This window comes from Dendrobates tinctorius, unplaced genomic scaffold (genome assembly GCF_039654945.1).
Source record: "Dendrobates tinctorius isolate UK_male_01 unplaced genomic scaffold, ASM3965494v1 ptg000197l, whole genome shotgun sequence".
In the NCBI taxonomy this organism is placed as follows: Eukaryota; Metazoa; Chordata; class Amphibia; order Anura; family Dendrobatidae; genus Dendrobates; species Dendrobates tinctorius.
This window is the reverse complement of record NW_027361864.1, coordinates 4,675,912-4,702,773: the sequence shown is the minus strand read 5'-3', so window position 1 is coordinate 4,702,773 and position 26,862 is coordinate 4,675,912. Positions and strand designations below refer to the sequence as shown.

General features: G+C 44.8%; 1 protein-coding gene across 5 annotated transcripts in view; it reads right to left on the bottom strand.

The window, feature by feature from the left end:
* Positions 1-2,649: 2,649 nt before the first annotated feature.
* The window catches only part of LOC141056383 (phospholipid-transporting ATPase ID-like), a 241,249-nt gene continuing 217,036 nt past the window's right edge, over positions 2,650-26,862 (bottom strand). For all 5 annotated transcript variants that reach the window (XM_073553157.1, XM_073553155.1, XM_073553159.1 and 2 more), the window contains 7 exons: positions 21,526-21,709; positions 16,078-16,301; positions 15,337-15,420; positions 14,909-15,154; positions 12,315-12,453; positions 12,034-12,164; positions 2,650-8,226 (listed from right to left, as the gene is read on the bottom strand). In XM_073553157.1, the coding sequence (XP_073409258.1) occupies positions 8,023-8,226; positions 12,034-12,164; positions 12,315-12,453; positions 14,909-15,154; positions 15,337-15,420; positions 16,078-16,301; positions 21,526-21,709 (1,212 nt within the window). In that variant the 3' untranslated portion in view covers positions 2,650-8,022. The remainder of the gene's footprint in view (positions 8,227-12,033; positions 12,165-12,314; positions 12,454-14,908; positions 15,155-15,336; positions 15,421-16,077; positions 16,302-21,525; positions 21,710-26,862) is intronic.

Genomic DNA, 26,862 nt, shown 5'->3' with positions numbered 1-26,862 from the left:
TATATGCGCCTATGCACTCAGAGGAATTCCAGCCAGCGTCCTTCATTCAGACTCCAGCCAACGCAGAGCGGACCTCCAAAAACACGGGGTGGTACTGAAAGAGGTACCCTAGCTTGGAAGACCCCGTTACAATATATATATATATATATATAAAGTAACTGTTATTTTCACTTTAACAGATGATAATAAACAATTGATTTGGCAAAATGTATGTTTTCATTTAGTTGCCCAATACAGATATTTTCCTAAGAAAGACAAACCCTCACTGTTACTTTCTTAAATATACAGATTTCGGGTTTATTAATCTTTTGGATTGATCGCCAGCGCTGGAGTTGTTCAATAATAAAATTAATAATCAAAAATACAAATTGCCTAATAATTGTGCACTTTGTCTATATAATAAAGCACATTGATCCCCCGCCATCCGTCCACACCTCAGGAAGGTTCCTCAGCCAGTCTCCTACTCCTCCGGCGTTGTCGGTGCACAACTGCTGGAGCCAATGAGTTATCCATGCGGTGACCAACACATTTCTTTGCGTGTCTGCCTAAATTACATTCCCCTAAGGCTAGTCCTAAAAAAATAACATCATAACATCTTAAAATATCAATCTCAAAGACGAGTATTGAGGATAGGACAGAAAAAGAAGTCTGGAAATGGTCAGGCATCTGCACTGCATCAGTGGCTATCATGAGAAGGAGCAGTGTTTACTGCTGACACCTACTGGTAAGACTGTGTACTGCAAGTCATGTCATAAGGGAAAGGATTCAGGAATGCTGCTGCACATATATAAGTATCTATAAATGGGACACACTGTTATGGGGGATCTGTGGATGACACACTGTTATAGGACATCTGTGGGGTGACACACTGTTATGGGGGATCTGTGGATGACACTGTTATGAGGGGGATCAGTGGATGACACACTGTTATGGGGGATCTGTGGGTGACACACTGTTATGGGGGATCTGTGGATTACACTGTTATGAGGGGGATCAGTGGATGACACACTTTTAATGGGGATCTGTAGCTGACACACTGTTATGGAGGATCTGTGGGTGACACTGTGTTATGGGGGAACTGTGGGCGACACTGTTGTGCGAATCTGTGGGTGACACTGATATGGAGGATCTGTGGATGACACACTGTTATGGGGGATCTGTGGGTGACACACTTATGGGGGATCTGTGGGTGATAGTGTTATGGGGGATCTGTGGATGACACACTGTTATGGGGATCTGAAGCTGACACACTGTTATGGAGGATCTGTGGGTGACACTGTGTTATGGGGGAACTGTGAGCGACACTGTTGTGCGGATCTGTGAGTGACACTGTTATGGAGGATCTGTGGATGACACACTGTTATGGGGGATCTGTGGGTGACACACTTATGGGGGATCTGTGGGTGATAGTGTTATGGGGGATCTGTGGGTGACACACTGTTATGGGGATCTGTGGGTGAGACTCTTATGGGGGATCTGTGGGTGACACACTGTTATGGGGGATCTGTGGGTGACAGTGTTATGGGAGATCTGTGGGCGACACTGTTATGTGGATCTGTGTGTGACACACTGTTATGGGGATCTGTGGGTGAGACACTGTTATGGGGGAGCTATGGGTGACACACTGTTATGGGGGAGCTATGGGTGACACACTGTTATGGGGATCTGTGGGTAATACACTGTTATGGAGGATCAGTGGATGACACGCTCTTATGAGGGATCTGTGGGTGACAGTTATGGGAGATCTGTGGGTGACAGTGTTATGGGGATCTGTGGATGACACACTTTTATGGGGATCTGTGGGTGACACAATGTTATAACGAGGATCAGTGGATGACACACTGTTATAGGGGATCTGTGGGTGACACACTGTTATGAGGGGGTACGTGTGGTGACAGTTTTCATACGTACTGGAGACACGTAAACTAGTAGACTCATTCAAATCTATGGGTCTGTGCATGTCAGTGTGTTCATATGGACTGTGTGTCCGAGTGCAAAACATAAAGACATGTCACTGATGACAGTACTGTATATTCCACAGTCTGAAGATGGTTGGTAACAACTCATCCCAGTATTTCCTTACTACTGTTAAGGTCATACTGGGAATAGTAAGTTCATGTGATGAAAATAAATATTGTAGGGACTGACTTGACATTGCAGTTCCTATGTATGATAAGCTTGGTGATGCATACATGTACTGATGATGGTTCTGGTGCTGTATTCATGTACTGATTATGGTTCTTTATGTTCTGATGATGGTTCTGGTGATGCATTCCTGTACTGATTTTTGTTCTGGTGCTGAACTCATGTATTAGTGTTGGCTCTGATGCTGCATTCCTGTACTGATTTTGGTTCTGGTGCTGTATTCATGCACTGATCATGGTTCTTATGCTACAGTCATGAATTGGTGCTGTGTTCACATACAGATGGTGAAAAATATTACAAATGCTCTTTATTTATGTCTATAATGTGATCTGTAATATTTTTGCAGAAAAAGTTGGACTTTCCACTAAAATATCACAAAATTTCAGGCATACATAAAATCCCTGGAAAGGTGGACTGGACTACATTTGGAACACATTTTGTGACTAATCAAAAAGTTGCAAATGATGAATCAGGCAAAAACATTTAGAAACCTTAACTCCACCATGGAGGCTAAATATATACAGTCATTTATTCATCTGTGAAAAAAAATTACATTTGTTACAGAGACAGGAAACAAACAAGTGACAGGAATGATGAAACGCCTGCACAGCACAAGGGCTCCGCAGCATATCGTAGTGCACTGTCTCCATACCAAAGATGGAGGCATCAACATGATGGGGAGGTGGGGGGTACATATTTTACTTTCTAGTGATTTATTGGCAGTGACATTTTATACTTAAATTATGCAAAATATTAAACATTCTTGAAATGATCGCATTATGATGCATTGGGATACACTTATATTTGTACATTTTAGGCTACTTTCACATTAGCGGTTTTTAGCACTGCGCTTTGTGCGCAATAGAAACGCATGCAAAAAACGCATCATGCGTTTTGCATGCGATTTTAAACGCAGGCGTGCGCATGTCCATGCGCAAGCCTGTGTTCCCATAGACTGTAATGTGTTATTTTGTCGCATTCCGTGTGCAAGCGTTTATTTTACACAGTTGGACGCACCCAAAAATGCAACAGGTTGCGTCCGGCGCGCCAAGGTGCACACTACAAAAAACGCATGTGCACGAAACACATACGAACGCGTGCAAACGCTAGACCATGTGCTCGCCATGTTAAACATAGGGGCGCATGGCGCATGCGCTCACACGATGCGCTGCGCTAAAAAACGCAAATGTGAAACCAGCCTAAGTGTCCTGAATTAGTGTTGATTTTTTATCTTCATTTTTTTACTTTATCAGACAAGTATATAAAAGTATATAAATTTGCTATTGAAAAATATATAAAATGGAGGAACAGAGTCTCTGGGAAGACAATCAATTATCGTGATTCATGCCGTCTCTGCTTAGTGTTATGAAATTCCAGATGAAGCTGCAGTGACTTTCTAGAAACAATCACCTGACTATCTAAATTTCAGTAATATCATATGTCAAGTTGTGGAAAAACTGGTGGTTGTCACTTTTCTGAATACCCCGTCCATCCCAACAGCTTCTTGCCTACAGGACCACATTTTATAACATGGATTCTGCAGATAATGCACCAGCTGGTGGACACATTACATACCTTAAACCCAGTCAAACCCTTTAAAGAGAACCGGTCACTTGCATAAATATATGTATATTTTTTCACCTGATGTAAATTCTACTTTTTTCAAGTGGGCGTGGTCACTACTCTCCGGGAATTTTCTTGATAACCATGGCCTCTTGGCTACACACATCTGTGTATCACGGTCCAAGCCTGGACTGTCTGCGGTCTCCTGATTCCACCTACCGAGGCTGCAAAGTTGTGGCCAAGAGACCTGCGGACAGTCCAAGCTTGGACTGTTTGCCATCGCCTGATCCGACCTGCCAAGGCTGCCAACATGGGGACCAAGAGACCTGAGGACGGTCCAAGCCCGGACGTCTGCCACTGCCTGATCTGACCTGCCTAAGTTGCTAAATTGCGGCCAAGAGATCTGCGGACGGTCCGTGCTCAGACAGTCTACCGTCGCCTGATCCCACCTGCCGAGGCTTGCAAGTTGGGACCAAGAGACCTGCAGACGGTCCAACCCCAAACTGTCTGCCGTTGCCTGATCCGACCTGCTAAGGCTGCCACGTTGGGGCCAAGAGACCTGCGGACGGTCCGTTCTCGGACCATAATACACGCATGCGTTACACTAATCATTTTTTTTAGCAAGAAGTGCCCCAACAACTGGTTTTCTACATCTGATATGCGCTCACGGTGGTAGTCAGCCATGTGACACGTAATCTCAGGTAATATAAATATCTATTAGAAGAATGAAATCCCGGAGAGTCTCTTACAGGAGAATTTATAAGGCACTTTATATAGACATATTACTTAGAGAAGAGCTGTCTAGTCCTAACTTATAGGGGCTGCATCAATGAGTGCCCGGCAGCTGGGATATCAATAATTAAAATGAACACGCACCTCCTCTGCTTGCCCACACCAGTTGTTTCTTGGCCACTGGTATTATTGTGGTCCTTGGCTGACAAATTTAGATAATGTCTATTGTCTGAGCAGTAATAATACATTTTTACTAAAAAGAAGTTGGTCCTTAAAGGGCAACACATGCCAAGATGCTTGCCCTTTTTGGAAAATCAATTCCGTCGTTGCAAGTGTATAAAACCTAATGAAGTCATGTCGTTTTTACTGAAAAAGGGGTGAGAAAATCTTAGAATAATTTTTCCGGGTAACTGATGACAATTGCCCATTTTTGTGGTTTTGATAAATAAAATATTCACATTTATGGACATTTTATTCAGTCCTCCATGATTTCCTACCTCCTATAATACTTGTATCTTATAAAAAAGTAAACCAGATCCCATATAAATGCCCTAATTCCTCAAAAATAGAGGGTGCAAATGTGTTTGATAAAGTAATCCCAGAAGTTCTAAGTGGGTGGTGGAAATACAGTTTCACCCATGCCCCTCCCTTATGCAATCCTCCAGAGCCAATCAGAAGGAACAAGTCCTCCCCAATGTGATCCTCAAGAGCCAATCCGAAGGAACAAGCCCCCCCTAAGGGAACCCTCAGAACCAATAAGCAGAAAGAGGTGGAGCCACATGACTCAGGGGGTGGAGATGACTTTTTCTGGCTCCTGATTGGCACTTCAAACGACAAATTTTAGGAAGTATTTATGACTATTATTTCAAAAAGAAGTTACATTCCCCTTTAAGGTCTTTTTTTTTTAATGTCTTCTTTTCTTCGTCACTAAGTCATTTTTCTTTCATCCTGGCAAACTAGAAGGAACCTGCATATAGTGAAAGTTAAAAATTAATCTAAATTAGAATAGTATGAACTTTAAAATAAATAAAAGTGTACATTTTTTATGACTTTATGACAGGTATGAAAAATTCAAAACCTTCAATGACTCCTATAGTGCTATATAAATGCTGGGGCTACATGGTGGTGGCACAGCTAAAATTCGGTCTATGGCGCTGCTATATCATGGCGTAATGGAGACCCCTAGGTTATCACGACAAGCAAGTCACAAAAATCCAAATGGTTGTGACTATTGGCAACTTGCTTTTCGCGGTACCGTAGTGGTGACAGTGCAACCCCCATTCACATGCTTTATGCTGTGACATCTTTAGCCTGTACATCTGGCATTGTGACCAAAGTCACTAATTAGCCCCGGCCTAAATCTCAATTATTGTATAATGAAATGTACAACAGATACAATTCCTCACCAATTTCAAGATCTCTGCCTGCTGTCAGTAAGTTGGTACAGTTTTCTGAACATCTAGATTCAGAGTACCTTCCTGACATGGTCCATGTACACAGCTGATAGGCTTGTTACAATGTTTCTGCTACATTGTAAGGCTATGTGCACACACTGCGGATTCACCTGCGGATTTGTATCTGCGGATCCGCAGGTAAAACCCAAGCTAAAATGACCTGCGGTTTTACCTGCGGATTGGCCAGCGGTTTTCCCCTGTGGTTTGACACCTGGACAATGGAATAGGTGGCAAACCGCTGCAGAATCCGCAGAAAAGAAGTGACATGTCAATTCTTTCTGCGGATTCAAAACCGCAGCTTTTTCGCAGTTGAAAATAAGCAGCATGTGCACAGCAGATTGTGAATCCCATAGACTTACATTGTACTGTACACTGTCTGCAGAACTGCTGCGAATCCGCAGAGGCCAAATCCGCAGCGGATCCGCAGCAGAATCCTCAGCGTGTGCGCATAGCCTAAATACAAAGGCTCCAGTCATCATTTGCAGGGTATTTTAATTTCCTTTTCCTTATTTTGTTTTATTTGTTGACTTTTTTGTTGCACGTGGTTCAACAATTTTGCTCATGATAAAAAAAAATGGTCTTTATTTTTGTAGTTTACAATTTTTGTGCCTTTTCAGCATAAAAAGTCGCAGGATCCTAACCTAAATATGCTGCACGTTAGTCTAAAACTGTGCAAAGAATATAAATATGACAAATACTTTACTCCAGGCAGTGACCGGTATAAGACGTGCCAAAAAAATTTGACATTTTAAAAAGCTTTGTTTCATGAATCTGTCTAGAAACATCCGGATAGGTAAAATTGTCGAAGAAAAAAGAAAAAAAGACTAAAAAGATAAAGACAACTTAAAAATGGTGCAAAATGTAAATGGCACAAATACTCAAGCCTCTAATAAAGTACAAAATTACTCCCAGAATCAACAATGATGAATCCGAGCCAAAGGGTTTTTTTTGAGCTCTTGATAATGGTAAGGAATGGAAACACAAAGTTTATTATAAATTTGGAGATTTTTTCATCAATAGAAAAGCAACTTTTTTATCCTCTTAATAATAGTGCAATCATCATATTATATGGGACTGTGTACTTAAAATTGCTCATTTTGCCTTTCTGCCCAGTTAATTCTTCGCTTTTCTCTGCTTTATGTAGAAACAGGAAGTCTTTTTCCCCCTACATGAGTCATTCCCTTCTTCAACTCCTGACTCAGCTGTTCCACTCCTCCCTCCTGCCAGGGACTTTTGCAGTGACTGATGACTCATGCAGGGAAAATTCACCTCCTGCTTCTACATAGATCTTAGAAGGATTCAGCTAGTCAGTTTTTAATCACCTGTCAAAGACCTAATGGAAAAGAGAAGAATTATCTGGGTAGAAGGGAAAATGAGCAATTGTAAGTGAACACTGCTATATAATATGATGACTGCAATATGTTAAGAGGATAAAAATTTTGATTTGAGGAGAGCTTCTTTAAGCTCATATAGGAGAACGTACGAGCACTTTGTCCCTTTGCGTTGCTCTATCTCATTACATTTCCTGCTAATTTACATAATTAAATACAGGCACAAAAAAGAGGCTAAAATTACAACAGCAATGGGGAGAAAAAAATGGTTATTAGCTTGTGAAATCACGACACTATGGGCACCAAGGTTGTAATTACCAGGTGACATTTCAGGCAGCATTTAATCCTAATTCCGGGAGGAATTCTCAGATTCATATAAAGATGCTATTAAGAAAATTGGTTGCAAAAAAAAAAAAAAAAGAATTAAGGAGAATAAAACGGTTTTCTATAAAACGAGGAAGCCAAGTGCAATGGAAAATGTCTACGAAAATAAGCTTTGAAATCCTTTGGCAACGTATCGATCCCTGTTGTGATAAATTTGGCACTGATATTTGAAAATGTTACATTTAAATAATTGAAATCTTTAGTAAACAGCTGCTGTCTCTTTAAAATCCCCAAATCCAAGATGGCCACCGCATGACGTAAACATGGAGGCCACTTGCATATATGGCTTTATATCCCGTCTCGTTCATCCACAGGGAGCTCAGTTAATAGGAAAAGTTGGAAACCAGCCGTTGTCCTTTCTCGAGGCACGGTGACATTCATAGTCGTGGATTGGCGCTGTCATGTCCTCAGTCTTAACGCCTCTCGTTGGGGGAGAACCTTCCTGTTTGGTGGAAAGGTATCTTGGAACGGAAAGTTTTGCCTGAGGTGATGAGGTCTCCATAACCTTGTGCGTGGGAGAAGGCGTATCCAGAGCGGCGGGAGCTGGTGCGGCGTATCTGGACTTTGCGCGGTGGTGGAACTGGGCGCTTTTTCGCCTCTTTGATTTTCTTTTGAATCTGGAGATTAAAGAAACCTTTGTTATACATTTCTAGAAGAAACAAAAAAATATATCTCTCCCATCTCATTCCATGCCCCAGGGTCATTAAAGAGGATGTTACAGTTTACATTTACCTATACACCTGTAATGTGTCCACCAAGTGGATTGTGTGGGTACTCTGGCCCTTGTGGGACACGAGTGGTTTCCTCAATCGAGGATGGTGTAAGTAATGCAGATGGACACCTGTAGCAATTAGTTCACTCTCTCTTTTGCCTCCTTCACAACAACTACATTTGTATTGCGCATTTGTCACTATGGACTCATTATTCCCAGAGCTTCATGGCCCCCATCTTATAGTCGCCTCTCCTGGCAGCAGGACTCTGCAGTAGCTCTTGTCTGTACCTTGTACACTCTTGCAGTCTTCTCAATCAGTAACCATGTCACAGTTGCTCACAGACAGGTGTAGGGAGGAGGACCCCCATAGAGTGTCTAGGCCGGAACCAAGGGGACCGCCATCTGGGTTCCTAGAAGAACGGTACCCGGGGACAACGGAGGAGAGCGGGTTACTGAAAGTGACAGGTCAGCAAGGGGCGGGGCGAGTATAAAGGGGGCAGGGAGCGCGCTGGGAAGTCAGTTGGTAGTACGCCAGAGACAGAGAAGGAGACTGTGGAGGTGTGACAGAGCCAGAGTGACTGACGGCGACCAGAGGAGAGATCAGCAGCAAAGAGAAGATCTACGGCGGCCTTCAGAGAGGAGGCACTGAGCTTACCGGCAAGAGACTGTCACCCCTCTCCAAATTGGGCCCGCGACCTGCCCACAGTTGTCCTCAACCGCTGCCGCTGTACCCCAGCCGCGTTGCGGCCTGCCCGATGCCTCCCGTGGCCGCTGATGCACCACTTCAGCCTGTGGTTGCGGCCTGCCCGCTGCCGCCCCGCCTCCGTCCTTGGTTGCGGCCTGTTCATCACCGCCCACAGCTGCCATTACCCCGCTGCAGTTGGCAGTTGGGGCCTGCTCCTCGCCTACAGAGAGACACTTTGCACAGGCCTAGTCCGTGCGCGTGGCCTACCAACCACCACTCTTCCAGACTACGTCACTACCCTGCTTGGGGGGACTGGAGTCCCCGTGGACCCGGTAACGAGCGGGACCCTGCTGTGGCTACAGGGGGTTACCGCAACGAAAGACTTCCTTAGGGCCTGTTGAGCCCCAACTTCTCCTGGGTGCTGAGACGCCTGAAGACTACTACAGTTCCTCAACAGCTGGACCCAGCAGCTGCAACACCAAAGCAGCTACATCAGTGACACCAAAGCAGCCACACCAGCGACACTGAGGGACGTCAGGAAGGATAAGTTGACTTTAGGAAATAAGGACCCGTAGTTGGCCGTTTCGTGGCCCCATAATATCCGGCTTTCCTGGGCCAGTCGCATTCTCGTTAAAGAAAAGTGTTGTTATTGTTGTTGAGTCCCTGCAATGACAATTAGTGTTACCCCTTTTTGGTTGCTCAGTATAGCCCTAGCGGCTCCAGTTCATAAACGTTACTTTCCAAAACAACACTCAGTCTCGTGTCTCGTCACTGCATCCTGTGAACCTGCTGATACCTACACAGGCACTTGCCTCTGACGTGGTAATTCTCTTCACACTCAGGCGTCAGATGCTTCTTATGTGCCAATTCTCACAGTCAGGAATAAATGTTTTTGCTCCTGTCTGCTTTACCTGAGCTGTGCTCTTATGATGGCTGATCTAGGCTTCACTCACAAGAATAAGCCTTTTTTCTCCTTCTGCAATGGTAGCACTCTGATTTAGGAGAGCTAATCTTCCCTCCTGTGACTATCTTCTTCTTTCATGGTCCTCTTTGACTCTAACTCATACCTACCAACCATCCCAGATCTAGTGGAAAAGTCAAAAATTTGAGGAGCTGTCCTGATGTCATGGTAGGTCGGCAGTATGTCCCGACTTAAACTGTATTTTTCTCCACAGGACACAGATACAGTTGAATACAATGGTGGAGTAGGGGACCATCAGATCCTTACACCGTTCAGTCTGAGAAGATAGAGACTCAGGTCACGTGACTGGCAGCCGAGACCAGTTCAGCAGAGAAGCCGGACACATGCGCATGGTGGGGTGGACTGGTTGTGTTGGGGCTTCATATTCTGTTGGGTGGACATCATAGTGTGTGGGGGACATCCTACAGTGTAGAGGAGCATCAAATTGTGTGTATGTGGGACTGTAAGGGGCATCATATTGTGGTGGTATAAATTATAGGAGGCATTATAGTGTGTGTGGGAGACGTTGGATATGTCACACTGTCAGGGGACTTTGGTGGAATCAAATAATGTGTGGGTGGTCATGTGGGCATAATTCTATTTGTAATGAGCTTTGGGGGCATCATACTGTGTGTGTCACTATAAAGGCATCATACTGTTTGGTGAACATTTGGGGCATCATACTGTGTGTGGGGACTATGGGAGCATCATGTTACGTGTAGCTGCAACATACTCTGTGTCGGCGGCTGTGGGGACAATATACTGTGGGTGGGGGGCAATAGGGGCATCATAACGTGTGCAGGGGCATCATACTGTGTGTCAGCAGCTGTGGGAATAATATATTATATGTAGGGGACACTGGGAGCATCATATTGCATGTAGAGGCTTCATACTGTGTGTTGATGGCTGTGGGGACATAATTCTGTCTGTGGGGGACAGTGGGAGCATCATATTGCATGTAGGGGCATCATACTGTGTGTTGGTGGCTTTGGGGACATAATACTGTGTGTGGGGGAAACTAGGATCATCATCTGTGTGTAGGCACATCATACTGTGCGATGGAGGCTGTGGGGACAACATTCCACTCGTGGGAGACACTGGGAGCATGATATTGCATGTAGGGGCATCATACTGTATGTGGGGGACACTGGGAGTGTCATATTGCATGTAGGGGCATCATACTGTATGTGGGGGATACTGGGAGTGTCATATTGCATGTACTGGCACTGGGATCATCATGTGTGTGTAGGGGCATCATACTGTGTGCTGGAGGCTGTGGGAACAACATACTGTGTGTGGGGGACACTGGGAGCATCATACTGCATGTAGCAGCATCATGTTGTGTGTCAGTGGCCGTAGGGACATCATACTTTTTGTCACGGATAGAACTCAACCAGTATGGTCTTTGGGGCTGTACGCGTGTCTATGTTTTTCTGATGTCTGAGCGATCTGAACCAAAACATGAAGACACGTTTGGCTTTGATCAGAGTCACGAATTAAACTCACCAATGAAAGTCTATGGGTCTTAGAAAAAAAAACAACAAAAAACTAGAAATCGCTGACATCTGAATGAGAGTTCACTCTTCTGCTGACCTAGGTCTTCTCAGAAAGGCTTTGGGCTTGTAATAAGGTCTGACCAGTGACCTAATCGAAGTCTCCTTCAGAGGAAGAATCGATCCTGTGTGTGTGTCCAACTCCAAAAAGGCTTTTTATCCTCTGGATGTAAACGTATAATGTATTGCCAGGTTTAGCTACGTCTGTCGTTGGTGGTCCCTGCTGTCGTGCCCCATCGTGCCTCATACAATAGACGCATGAGCATTTCTGATGGTTTTGCACTATGGCTTCCTGAGGATGCCGGGTTATCAGAATCTTACAGTATTTTAATTTTAGAACGAGCTTTATATTTTTGCAGATAATGTAGGAGTCTGAAAAGTCGTTCAACAGTCAGAAGTCACAGCCACACTATAGGTTTGCTGAGACTTGTGGTCCTACCACGTAATGAGAACAGAAGGCAGCTTGGTTCGTATAGTCGCAGAGGTGAACAGATCATGGCAGCGGCTTCTTACCCTGTTGCTGAATGTGGGTTTGAGCTGTGATCTCAGGAACCTGTAGGCCACCACCGGCAGCACGCAGAGCACCACTGTCAGGAAGATGGCGAACCAGATACTGGGCTGGTTTAGAGAATTCCGAGCCGTCCCTGATGGAGAAGAAAACATGGCTGGTTACATCTCTGTGTAACACCACACTGCTGGGATCAGTCAGATTGCTCTGCCCTGTTTTTGGAAATATGGCTTATATAATAGTCAGATAGAAAGAAATGAATATGAAGAAAGCACAGGTCACTCACCGATGAAAGGGAACGCGCCCGTGAAGATCAGGTACATGCCATCACTGTACGTGGTGAAACTGATGGCAAAGTACACCGCCAAACTGCCCCAGATGAAAAACTGGTTTACTGCCGTCCAGTAAGCAGTGTCCAGGCCAATCTAAGGAGACAAAGGGAGGCTGATGAGCTGACACTGAATATGGGTATGACTGACACAGACACACTGACACTTGGGGTACAGGATAATGGCACTGACAATTGAGGTACAGTATAAAGACAATGACACTTGGGGTACAGAATAGTGACACTGACACATGGGGTGCAGGGTAATGATACTGACACGGTGTACAGGACAATGGCACTGACACTTGGGGTACAGGATAATGACACTGACACGTGGGGTGCAGGACAATGGCACTGACACTTGGGGTACAGGATAATGACACTGACACCTGGGGTGCAGGACAATGGCACTGACACTTGGGGTACAGGATAATGACACTGACACGTAGGGTGCAGGATAATGACACTGACACGTAGGGTGCAGGATAATGACACTGACACATGGGGTACAGGATAATGACACTGATACTTGGGGTACAGGATAATGACACTGACACGTAGGGTGCAGGATAATGACACTGACACATGGGGTACAGGACAATGGCACTGACACTTGGGGTGCAGGACAATGGCACTGACACTTGGGGTACAGGATAATGACACTGACACGTAGGGTGCAGGATAATGACACTGACACATGGGGTACAGGATAATGACACTGACACGTGGGGTACAGGATAATGACACTGATACTTGGGGTACAGGACAATGGCACTGACACTTGGGGTGCAGGACAATGGCACTGACACTTGGGGTACAGGATAATGACACTGACACGTGGGGTACAGGATAATGACACTGACACGTAGGGTGCAGTATAATAACACTGACACGGGGTACAGGACAATGGCACTGACACTTGGGGTACAGGATAATGACACTGACACTTGGGGTACAGGACAATGGCACTGACACTTGGGGTACAGGATAATGACACTGACACGTAGGGTGCAGGATAATGACACTGACACATGGGGTACAGGACAATGGCACTGACACTTGGGGTGCAGGACAATGGCACTGACACTTGGGGTACAGGATAATGACACTGACACGTAGGGTGCAGGATAATGACAATGACACATGGGGTACAGGATAATGACACTGACACGTGGGGTACAGGATAATGACACTGATACTTGGGGTACAGGATAATGACACTGACACGTAGGGTGCAGGATAATGACACTGACACATGGGGTACAGGATAATGACACTGACACGTGGGGTACAGGATAATGACACTGATACTTGGGGTACAGGACAATGGCACTGACACTTGGGGTGCAGGACAATGGCACTGACACTTGGGGTACAGGATAATGACACTGACACGTGGGGTACAGGATAATGACACTGACACGTAGGGTGCAGTATAATAACACTGACACATGGGGTACAGGACAATGGCACTGACACTTGGGGTACAGGATAATGACACTGACACTTGGGGTACAGGACAATGGCACTGACACTTGGGGTACAGGATAATGACACTGACACGTAGGGTGCAGGATAATGACACTGACACATGGGGTACAGGACAATGGCACTGACACTTGGGGTGCAGGACAATGGCACTGACACTTGGGGTACAGGATAATGACACTGATACGTAGGGTGCAGGATAATGACAATGACACATGGGGTACAGGATAATGACACTGACACGTGGGGTACAGGATAATGACACTGATACTTGGGGTACAGGATAATGACACTGACACGTAGGGTGCAGGATAATGACACTGACACATGGGGTACAGGACAATGGCACTGACACTTGGGGTGCAGGACAATGGCACTGACACTTGGGGTACAGGATAATGACACTGACATGTAGGGTGCAGGATAATGACACTGACACATGGGGTACAGGAAAATGACACTGACATGTGGGGTGCAGGACAATGGCACTGACACGTGGGGTGCAGGACAATGGCACTGACACGTGGGGTACAGGATAATGACGCTGACACGTAGGGTGCAGGATAATAACACTGACACATGGGGTACAGGACAATGGCACTGACACTTGGGGTACAGGATAATGACACTGACACTTGGGGTACAGGACAATGGCACTGACACTTGGGGTACAGGATAATGACACTGACACGTAGGGTGCAGGATAATGACACTGACACATGGGGTACAGGACAATGGCACTGACACTTGGGGTACAGGATAATGACACTGACACTTGGGGTACAGGACAATGACACTGACACTTGGGGTACAGGATAATGACACTGACACTTGAGGTGCAGGATAATGGCACTGACACTTGGGGTGCAGGACAATGGCACTGACACATGGGGTACTGGATAATGACACTGACACGTAGGGTGCAGGATAATGACACTGACACATGGGGTACAGGATAATGACACTGACACGTAGGGTGCAGGATAATGACACTGACACATGGGGTACTGGATAATGACACTGACACGTGGGGTGCAGGACAGTACATCTGGCTGGAGACTCACCTGTGCAGATACCACAAGCAGCAGACAGGTCTGAGCCATCAAAGCAAAGGACTGGTAGTCAGATATGGCTTTGCCATCATCCCTCACTGTGTCGTACAGGGCTCCATACGGCACAAAGAACAGAACGAGGGAGCTGTAGACACCATGGATCACACACTTCATAAACTCCTTCTTATTGAAGTAGCGGTTCTCCTGTCCGGGATCATATAGCTGCGGATATTCCATACTCCAGCGGTCATCCACATCCTGGTGACACGATATGGCAAATATGACAACGATCATTAGACTAAAATCTGCCTAGTTCTGTAATGATGCCCTTCAGAGGTCCCAGAAAACTGGCCCACGATCCCCGAGGATGACCACACTGGTTAACTAAACTTTACTTGCCTATTTTTACTGAAAGTAATAAATTGCATTAGAGTCCATACCTGATCAAACAGACTCATCCCCAGCACCGGCAGCGAGGTGTAGACCAGATTGTACAGGGTGATGAACCATTCGTCATACACGGTCTGTAAAAACAGTACCAGATGAATCACAGCTGCGGCACAGACAAATGGCCACAAGATGGCAGTACAGAGCCAGCATGAACCTCGGTCTCAGCGGTGTTAGGGTACGTGCACACGCTGCGGATTCCGCTGCGGATTAATCCGCACGGATTTTGCAAAAACCGCAGATAATCCGCAGGTCCAAAGACCTGCGGATTATCTGCGGTTTTGCCTGCGGTTTGGTCCTGCGGATTCACTATCTCCACAATGGTGGAGATAGGAACCCGCAGCGGTTTCCGCAGAAAGAATTGACATGCAATTCTTTCTGCGGATTCAAAACCGCAGCAAATCCGCGCGGTTTTTTCCGCAGCGTCGGCACAGCGTTTTTTTTTTTCCCATTCAAATGAATGGTACTGTACACCGCAGCTAAAACTGCTGCGTGTCCGCAGCGGCCAAAACCGCTGCGGAAACGCAGCAGAATCCGCAGCGTGTGCACACACCCTTATTGGCGGCGGTACAATTATGAGAAAAGCATTGATAAAGCTCATTATATTCATTTGCTCCAAAGAAGTTAACCCTATAATTCAATTTTCTATATTCCCACCTGAAAATTATCACAAACATTGGCTTTTTATTTCTTGGAGCATACAATCTACCTTACTGTAGGTTTTGTCATCTTACCTGAGCTGAGAAGCCGCAGAAGAATGCATACCAGAAATGAACCAACGTGAAGGTGAAGTTCTTGTAGAAAAAGTATCTCAGGAACTGGCACATGCGGATATAGGACCAGCGGCCGTGTACCAGCAGGAGGCGCTGCAGGTACCGAAACTGGGCAAAAGAAAAGTCACTGGACAGCACAGCTTGCATCCCCTCCTGCCCGCTGATCCCCACTCCAATGTGAGCCGCTGGGGAAAGAGGGAAAAAGAATTAGATATAGATATGCAAATATATAATACCAGGGAGTTTATCATTAGGGTGATGCCATTGCTCCCTGTTCAAGGCATTATATGTAATACATATCACAATCTGCTGAGAAAAGAAATGATCCATGTGGAGCCATCATCATCATCATCGCTACATTAATTACAAACATGCAGCCCCGCTAATGCACAAAAAGTGCTGATCACAGAGGAGGAAAGGGTTATCTATGATAACAAAGAATGGAGAGGCTGCTATGTGGCAACTGCTCTGTTTCCATCTTCTCATGCTGATAAAGGAGTTGTGTAAGGGCAACAGAGACTGGGACAAGAAACTACTGGAAAACTCCAACTGGGAAAAGAAACCAATGGACACCTGCAACTGGGACAAGAAACCAGTAGATACTTCCAACTTGGAAAATAAACCACTGGACATTTCCAACTGGGTAAAGAAACCACTAGACATTTCCGACTGGGTAAAGAAACCACTGGACATTTCCGACTGGGTAAAGAAACCACTGGACATTTCCGACTGAGACAAGAAACCATTGGACACTTCTAACTGAGACAAGAAACCACTGAACACTTCTGACTGGGCAAAGAAACCACTGGACATTTCCGACTTGGTAAAGAAACCACTGGACACTTGCAACTGAGACAAGAAACCACTGGACACTTGCAACTGAGAAAAGAAACCACTGGACACTTCTGACTGGGACTGTAAACCACTGGACACTTCTGACTGGGATTGTAAACCACTGGACACTTCTGACTGGGACTGTAGACCACTGGACACTTCTGACTGGGTAAAGAAACCACTGGACACTTCCAACTGAGACAAAAAACCACTGGACTCTTCCGACTGGGACAAGAAACGACTGGACACTTGTGACTGGGACTATAAACCACTGGACACTTCCGACTGGGTAAAGAAACCACTGGACACTTACAACTGGGACAAGAAACCACTGCACACTTCTGACTGGGACAAGAAACCACGGACCACTTGTGACTGGGACTATAAACCACTGGACACTTCTGACTGGGTAAAGAAAGCACTGGACATTTCCGACTGGGTAAAGAAACCACTGGACACTTCCAACTGAGACAAGAAATCACTGGACACTTCCAACTGAGACAAGAAACCACTGGACACTTCCAACTGAGACAAGAAACCACTGGACACTTCCAACTGAGACAAGAAACCACTGGACACTTCCAACTGAGACAAGAAACCACTGGACACTTCCAACTGAGACAAGAAAAAACTGGACACTTCCAACTGAGACAAGAAACCACTGGACACTTCCAACTGAGACAAGAAACCACTGGACACTTCCAACTGAGACAAGAAACCACTGGACACTTCCAACTGAGACAAGAAACCACTGGACACTTCCAACTGAGACAAGAAACCACTGGACACTTCCAACTGAGACAAGAAACCACTGGACACTTCCAACTGAGACAAGAAATCACTGGACACTTACAACTGGGACAAGAAACCACTGGACACTTACAACTGAGACAAGAAACCACTGGACACTTCCGAATGGGACACAAAACCACTGGACACTTTCAACTGGGACAAGAAACCACTGGACACTTACAACTGGGACAAAAAACCACTGGACACTTACAACTGGGACAAGAAACCACTGGACACTTACAACTGGGACAAGAAACCACTGGACACTTTCAATTGGGATAAGAAACCACTGGACACTTCCAACTGAGACAAGAAACCACTGGACACTTCCGAATGGGACACAAAACCACTGGACACTTCCAACTGAGACAAGAAACCACTGGACACTTCCGAATGGGACACAAAACCACTGGACACTTACAACTGGGACAAGAAACCACTGGACACTTACAACTGGGACAAGAAACCACTGGACATTTACAACTGGGACAAGAAACCACTGGACACTTACAACTGGGACAAGAAACCACTGGACACTTACAACTGGGACAAGAAACCACTGGACACTTACAACTGGGTCAAGAAACCACTGGACACTTACAACTAGGTAAAGAAACCACTGGACACTTTCAATTGGGACAAGAAACCACTGGACACTTCCGACTAGGACAAGAAACCACGGGCCACTTGTGACTGGGACTATAAACCACTGGACACTTCTGACTGGGTAAATAAACCACTGGACATTTCCAACTGGGTAAAGAAACCACTGGACATTTCCGACTAAGACAAGAAACCACTGGACACTTCCAACTGAGACAAGAAACCACTGGACACTTCCAACTGAGACAAGAAATCACTGGACACTTCCAACTGAGACAAGAAACCACTGGACACTTCAGACTGGGACTGTAAACCACTGGACACTTCTGACTGGGTAAAGAAACCGCTGGACACTTCCAACTGAGACAAAAAAACACTGGACACTTCTGACTGGGACAAGAAACCACTGGACACTTCAGACTAGGACAAGAAACCACTGGACACTTCAGACTGGGACAAGAAACCACTGGACACTTCAGACTAGGACAAGAAACCACTGGACACTTCAGACTGGGACAAGAAACCACTGGACACTTCAGACTGGGACAAGAAAACACTGGACACTTCTGACTGGGTAAAGAAACCACTGGACACTTCCAGCTGAGACAAAAAATCACTGGACACTTCCGACTGGGACAAGAAACCACTGGACACTTGTGACTGGGACTATAAACCACTGGACACTTACAACTGTGACAAGAAACCACTGGACACTTACAACTGAGACAAGAAACCACTGGACACTTCCGAATAGGACACAAAACCATTGGACACTTACAACTGGGACAAGAAACCACTGGACACTTACAACTGGGACAAGAAACCACTGGACACTTACAACTATGACAAGAAACCAAAGGACACTTCCAACTGAGACAAGAAACTACTGGACACGTCCGACTGGGAAAAGAAACCACTGAACACTTGTAATTGGAACAAGAAAACACTGGATATTTCTAAATGAGACAAGAAACCACTGAGCACTTCCAACTGATATATGAAACACAGGACAGTTGTAACTGAGACAAGAAACCGCTGAACAAAATACCAAGTCCTGTGGAACCAAATCTTTAAATATGCTGGACTGGGGTCGAAGATCAGGAGAACAAAAATAATGAATAAGATAAACAAGACCAACAAAAATTCGAAACTGTGGAACCGAAAAACTAACCATACTGGACTATGGAACTGAACAACTAACCATACTAGACTGTGAAACCGAACAACTAACCATACTGGAATATGGAACCAAACAGCTGACCGTACTGGACTGTGGAACCGAACACCTAACCCTACTAGACTGTGGAACCAAACAATTAACCATACTGGACTGTGAAACCAAACAACTAACTATATTGGACTGTGGAACTGAACAACTAACCATACTGGACTGTGGAAACGAACAACTAACCATACTGGACTGTGGAACCGAACAACTAACCATACTGGACTCTAGAACCAAACAACTAACCATACTGAACTCTAGAACCAAACAACTAACCATACTGGACTCTAGAACCGAACAACTAACCATACTGGACTCTAGAACCGAACAACTAACCATACTAGACTACGGAACCGAACAACTGACCATACTGGACTGTGGAACCGAACAACTGACCATACTGGACTGTGGAACCAAACAACTAACCATACTGGACTGTGGAACCGAACAATTAACCATACTGGTCTATGGAACAGAACCTCTAAACATCTTGGGTTGTGCAAAAGAATAAGTAGACATTTTGGATTATGGAACTGAGTGACTAGACATCCTGGACTGGGGTGCCAAGCTATTATCACCAAAAATTAAGCAACATAGCAATGGACCCTACGGAATTGAGCACTAAACCATAAGACAGCAAGGAATGGAACAAAACCGGAGACCAGGCTAAAAAAATATAGATAGTGGGGAATAGAGCACCAAATCATTAGACAACCATGAATACTAAATATCGGGGAGTGACCCACAAAACCACTAGTGCTTGGCAGACAAAGTAAGTTCGACATTACTAGCAATTACATGATCAACTTATTGATCAGTGAGAGTCCAACAGCTGGGACCTTCACCAACAGGCAGAATGGAGAACTTTCATCCCCCATTAGAATGGAGGCGCACTCTACGTGCTCGAACTGTGCTCCATTAAATATTTAGTATCGCCACATTTGTAAATGTCCAATTTATGAAAACAGAAAATGATTTAACCTGCCCTGTAAACATTACAAGGCAAAAAGAAAAACAAAAATCAAAATGTTAGAACTGCAGGGTTCTTTATTAACGAACCTCCCAAAAAAATGTTCTAAAAATCAATCAAGACTTTGAATGTACCACAAAATAAAACTACAGTATTGCTCGTCACACAAAAAAACAAACCCTCAAATAGCTCCATTGAGGAAAAAATGAAAAAAAATTATGACTCATAAAATGGCGAAACAAACTAAATTTGTTTTTTTTACATTAAGAATTTTTTTCACCACTTAAAACAAGTTTGGTATGATTGCAATTGTCCTGACCTGGACAATCATGTTGCTAGGTGACTTAATGCTCAATGAATGTCAAAAAACAAAAACAAACAACCCAAAAAAACAATGGTGGAATTGTGGGGGTTTTTTTTTCATCGTTCACTCAGAAATTTTTCACCTGTTGTATTGTAAAATTAATTGTGTCCTTCAAAACTACAATTAGTCCCACATACGAGTCCTCATAAATTGATGGAAAAAAAATTAGAACGTTCGGACTCTCAAAAAAAAAGTGAGGAACAAACGAAAGTGCTGAAATGAAAATTGTCTGTGGCTGGAAGGGGTTAAGTGTTCGCTTTGGGTTTTTGGAATTTTCGTCTTGGCTCTTTTCTTAGAAGATTTGATTTCTTTTCCCTATTTTCTGCCCGTGGTGGAAACATTTAGGTCAGTGAGAATAAATATTTTCCGTTTCATTTTATAACTTTTTTTTCCCATTAGAACTGGAAAAGTCTCAGCGCAGAACGAGCATCTGATTACATATCCAGCTGGCGGCACGTCCCTACCGTGGGCTGCCAGGACATAGAGCGAATGTTGGGTACTGGTATAATCTCCTCCAGATGTAACTTCATCGTTTTCATTTCCTTATTGTCGGGGCAGGAAATAATTACACCAGAAATAACTCCCATTATATAGTGCCACCTTGTAACCACCAGGACTTACTCTTGATCATACTGACGTCATTAGCTCCGTCTCCTATGGCCAATGTCACCGCCTTTTTATACTTCTTCACCAGCTGCACCACCTGCGCCTTCTGGAGAGGAGTCACCCGACAACATATGACCGCCTGACACATGCACGCCGTCCTCAGAAGTTCCACCTCCATACTCTCGTCCAATGCAAAAGCCTGTGTGACCGGAAATCAAGTAGCGATACGTCAGAAGAAACGATTATCAAACTCATTTTACATATAAATTTATTTAACTTTGCAAAAACTTTTTTTTTCCCCATCATTACTCTTCAGTGCTGCATTCACAATTCTGCTCATTTTCCTATATGAATGCAGTGACAATCAGGTATTAATGGGGTTGTTGTTTTTTTTTGTTTTTTTTTTCTTTACACATATGCATGTAATTGGCTTTAAAAAAAATCATTTTTGCAATTGGTTTTCAGTAAAAGTTTTCCACCGTTTGCTTTTTATTTTGTTTCCTTGACCATATAACTTTGCAGTGGTCTCAGCTCATAAGGGTGAGTGCACACAGTGCGGATTCAGTTGCGGATTTTTCCGCGCGGATTTGCAGGTAAATCCGCAGGTAAAATGACCTGCGGTTTTTCCCTGCGTTTTGACACCTGGACAATGGAACAGGTGTCAAACCGCTGCGGAGTCAGCAGAAAGAATTGACATGCTGCGGATTTAAAACCGCAGAAAATCCGCAGCATGTAAACAGCGGTTTTTAAAATCCATTGGCAAATCCGCTGCGAATCTGCAGCAAAATCCGCATCGTGTGCACACACCCTAAGTCAGCTGATAGGAGCTCAGAAAAATAAAGATAAAATAAGACTGTAATCGAAGGTTCACTGACAGATTCTCAGTTAAATCATTGAGAAGCCAGAAATGGACAGTGCAAAAAAGAGGCTACAGAATGCAAATAGTGATGAAATCCAATTTATAAATGTTTTTTTATCCCAAGTACATATTGTGCTGGAAAGTGGACAAGCCCTTTAACACCGTTTCCCATATGCACCACAACAGAGCGTCCTCTGTACAGAGGCCGGACCGGCAGCAATCGGCAGTGCGTGGAGATGTGCTGCATTTTCGGAGCAGTTTGATTGTCAGCGCAGATTTGTAGGTGACTGGAGTATAAAGGGCCTGTCACACTAAGCGATATCGCTATAACGTCACTGGTTTTGTGACGCAGCAGCGATATTGCTAGCGATATCGCTGTGTGTGATACTTACCTCCGACCGGCTCCCCCGCTGGTTATCGCTGGTCGCGCGAGAAGGTCCTGGATCATTTCTCGTCGGGCGCTTCCTGCTGGGCTTCCTGTGGCGCCGACGAGCGACGCGTGGACGCGGGCGGAAGGACGTAGGATCGACGCGTCTGACAGGTAAGTAGCGACCCCCGTCCCCAGCGATGTCGCTGGTGAGATCTGCCTGTGTGGCAGCTCACTAGCGACCACTTAGCGATGCACCAGCGATCCTGACCGCGTCATATCGCTGGTCGGGATCACTGGTACATCGCTAAGTGTGACAGTACCTTAAGACATCGTGTGACTTCAGATCAGCCCGAGATAAGTAAAGCAAAGTATTTACATAGTGGCTGGACATTATATCTGAGTGTAAACTGTGAGATCATTTTCAAAAGTGGAGTTATGGCTTAAAGTAAATATTTTCCCTGGCTGTAAACGAAGTTTCCATTTCCTTCTGTACACAATTCAGTATGTGACTCTCGGAGAGCTTCACTCTTCTCCATATTTGTGAGTAATGGGGACTTTTACATTTAGATACGATCATCATCATCAATCCTGACGCGTATATGATGTGGGGTCCTGAGGACGGACCCCCCAAATCTTCTTCCCGAGCTAATAATGCTTCCATCATTATACGGAGCAGTGCAGGAATCCGAAAAATGGTTGTGTTATTTATGGTTGAAAGGTATCAATATAATGTTATAGGGGTTGTTCCCTTTCAGTAAATGTCCGCGGCTGCAATCTATTATAAAGAAATAAGGGGCTGTGCTCACCTTCCCCGGGTCCAATGATGAGTCTCCGTCACTGCTCCCAGTGTCTGGCACTGGCCGTGCTGACGTCACTACGACGGCTGGGAAACTAATCAGCGAGATCAGGAGAACGGCCAGTGTAGATGTAACGTTTCAGAGCCGCTGATGTCAGGGGAAGGTGAGTGCAGCCCTGTTTGTTTTTTTATTATAACCTGCACCCTGGACATACAGGCTCTTCTCACAAAATTAGAATAACTTCAAAACGTCAATTTATTTCAGTTCTTCAATACAAAAAGTGAAGCTCATCTATTATATAGAGTCATTACACACAGAGTGATCTATTTCACGTGTTTATTTCTGTTACTGATGATGATTATGGCTTACAGCCAATGAAAACCCAAAAGTCCTTATCTCAGTAAATTAGAATACTTTATAACACAAGCTTGAAAAATGATTTTAAAATCCGAAATGTTGGCCTACAGAAATGTATGTTCAGTAAATGCACTCAATACTTGGTCGGGGCTCCTTTTGCATCAATTACTGCATCAATGCGATGTGGCATGGAGGCGATCAGCCTGTGGCACTGCTGAGGTGTTATGGAAGCCCAGGTTCCTTTGATAGCAGCCTTCAGCTCGTCTGCATTGTTGGGTCTGGTGTCTCTCATCTTCCTCATGACAATACACCATAGATTCTCTATGGGATTAAGGTCAGGTGAGTTTGCTGGCCAATCAAGCACAGTGATACTGTTGTTTTTACACCAGGTATTGGTACTTTTGGCAGTGTGGACAGGTGCCAAGTCCTGCTGGAGAATGAAACTCCCAACTCCAAAAAGCTTGTCAGCAGAGGGAAGCATGAAGTGCTCTAAAATTTCCTGGTAGACGGCTGCACTGACTTTGGTCTTGATAAAACACAGTGGACTTACACCAGCAGGTGACATGGCTCCCCAAACCACCACTGATGGTGGAAACGTCACACTAGACCTCCAGCAGCTTGGATTGTGGCCTCCCCACTCTTCCTCCAGACTCTGGGACCGTGATTTCCAAATGAAATTCAAAATTTACTTTCATCTGAAAAAACACCTTGGACCGCTGACCAATAGTCCAGTTCTTTTTCTCCTTGGTCCAGGTAAGACGCTTCTGGCGTTGTCTATTGGTCATGAGTGGCTTGACACAAGGAATGTCCTGGATGTCCTGGATACCTCTGTGTGTGGTGGCTCTTGAATAATAATAATAATAATAATAAATTTTATTTTTATAGCGCCGACATATTCCGCAGCACTTTACATTTCAGAGGGGATTTGTACAGACAATAGACATTACAGCATAACAATAATCACATACAGTAGATTATAACAAATAACAAGAGGAATGAGGGCCCTGCTCACAAGCTTACAGTCTATGAGGAAAGAGGTAGACACGAAAGGTGGGTGGTAACAGTTGCTCTGATTGTATGGACCAGCCATAATGTTAAGTGTGTAACAGTACAGACACAGAGGGCTAATGGATGCATAAAGCATGTGGGAACATGATGCGGGGAACCTGGTTATGGTAAAACTTTTGGCTCTGCCACACAGGGATAGGTTAGGTTAATGTGTTGAGGCGATAGGCCAGTCTGAATAAATGCGTTTTCAGGACACGCTTAAAATTGTGGGGATTGGGGACTAATCGTATTGACCTGGGAAGTGCATTCCAAAGAATTGGCGCGGCACGTGTAAAGTCTTGGAGACGGGAGTGGGAGGTTCTGACTATTGAGGATACTAACCTCAGGTCATCAGCAGAATGGAGGGCTGAAGCAATGACTCCAGCAGCAGTCCACTCCTTGTGAATCTCCCTCAAATTTTTGAATGGCCTTTTCTTAACAATCCTTTCAAGGCTGCAGTTATCCCTGTTGCTTGTGCACCTTTTTCTACCACACTTTTCCTTCAACTCAACTTTCCATTAATATGCTTGGATACAGCACTCTGTGAGCAGCCAGCTTCTTTAGCAATGACCCTTTGTTGCTTACCCTCCTTGTGGATTTTGTCAATGACTGCATTCTAGACATCTGTCAAGTCAGCAGTCTTCCCCATGATTGTGGAGCCTAATGAAACAGACTAAGGGACCTTTTTAAACACTTAGGAAGCCTTTGCAGGTGTTTTTTGTTAATTTTTTGAATTTACTGAGACTACCAGACACAACAATGCAGATGAGCTGAAGGCTTCCATTAAAGCAACCTGGGCTTCCATAACCCCTCAGCAGTGCCACAGGCTGATCGCCTACATGCCACGCCGCATTGATGCAGTAATTGATGCAAAAGGAGCCCCGACCAAGTACTGAGTGCATTTACTGAACATACATTTCAGTAGGCCAACATTTCGGATTTTAAAATCATTTTTCAAGCTGATGTTATAAAGTATTCTAATTTACTGAGATAATGACTTTTGGGTTTTCATTAGCTGTAAGTCATAATCATCAACACTACCAGAAATAAACACATGAAATAGATCACTCTGTGTGTAATGACTCTATATAATATGAGTTTCACCTTTTGTATTGAAGAACTGAAATAAATTAACTTTTTGATGATATTCTAATTTTGTGAGAAGCACCTGTACATATACTGAAAGGGAACAAGACCTTTAAAGTCTCATCTAGTGGGACTTTACTGCAACATTATAGTGGCACAATTTAGTGGACAGTAGAAAAGTACCACTATCTGGTAGGTTGGACAGCTGCACTGCAATCCACTGGACTACACTACAGTACAACCATCTAGTGGGCTGCACATCAATCTAGTGGGCTGCACAACACCACAACAATGTAGTGGACTGCACAGCAACACCAGCATCTAGTGACCAGCCAATTGGGTACCGCCATCTAGTGACCAGCCAATTGGGTACCGCCATCTAGTGACCAGCCAATTGGGTACCGCCATCTAGTGACCGGCCAATTGGGTACCGTCATCTAGTGACAAGCCAATTGGGTACCGCCATCTAGTGACCAGTCAATTGGGTACCGCCATCTAGTGACCAGCCAATTGGGTACCGCCATCTAGTGACCAGCCAATTGGGTACCGTCATCTAGTGACCAGCCAATTGGGTACCGCCATCTAGTGACCAACCAATTGGGTACCGCCATCTAGTGACTAACCAATTGGGTACCGCCATATAGTGACCAGCCAATTGGGTTCCGTCATCTAGTGGACTACTCAACAGCACTGCCATCTACTAGACTGCACAGCAGCACCACCATCCAGTGGATGGCACAGCAGCAAAGACTGGACTGTAAAAAAAGCCACCATCTTGTGGACTGCACCATAGCACTGCCATCAGGTGATTTGAAACACATTAAGTTATAACGTAG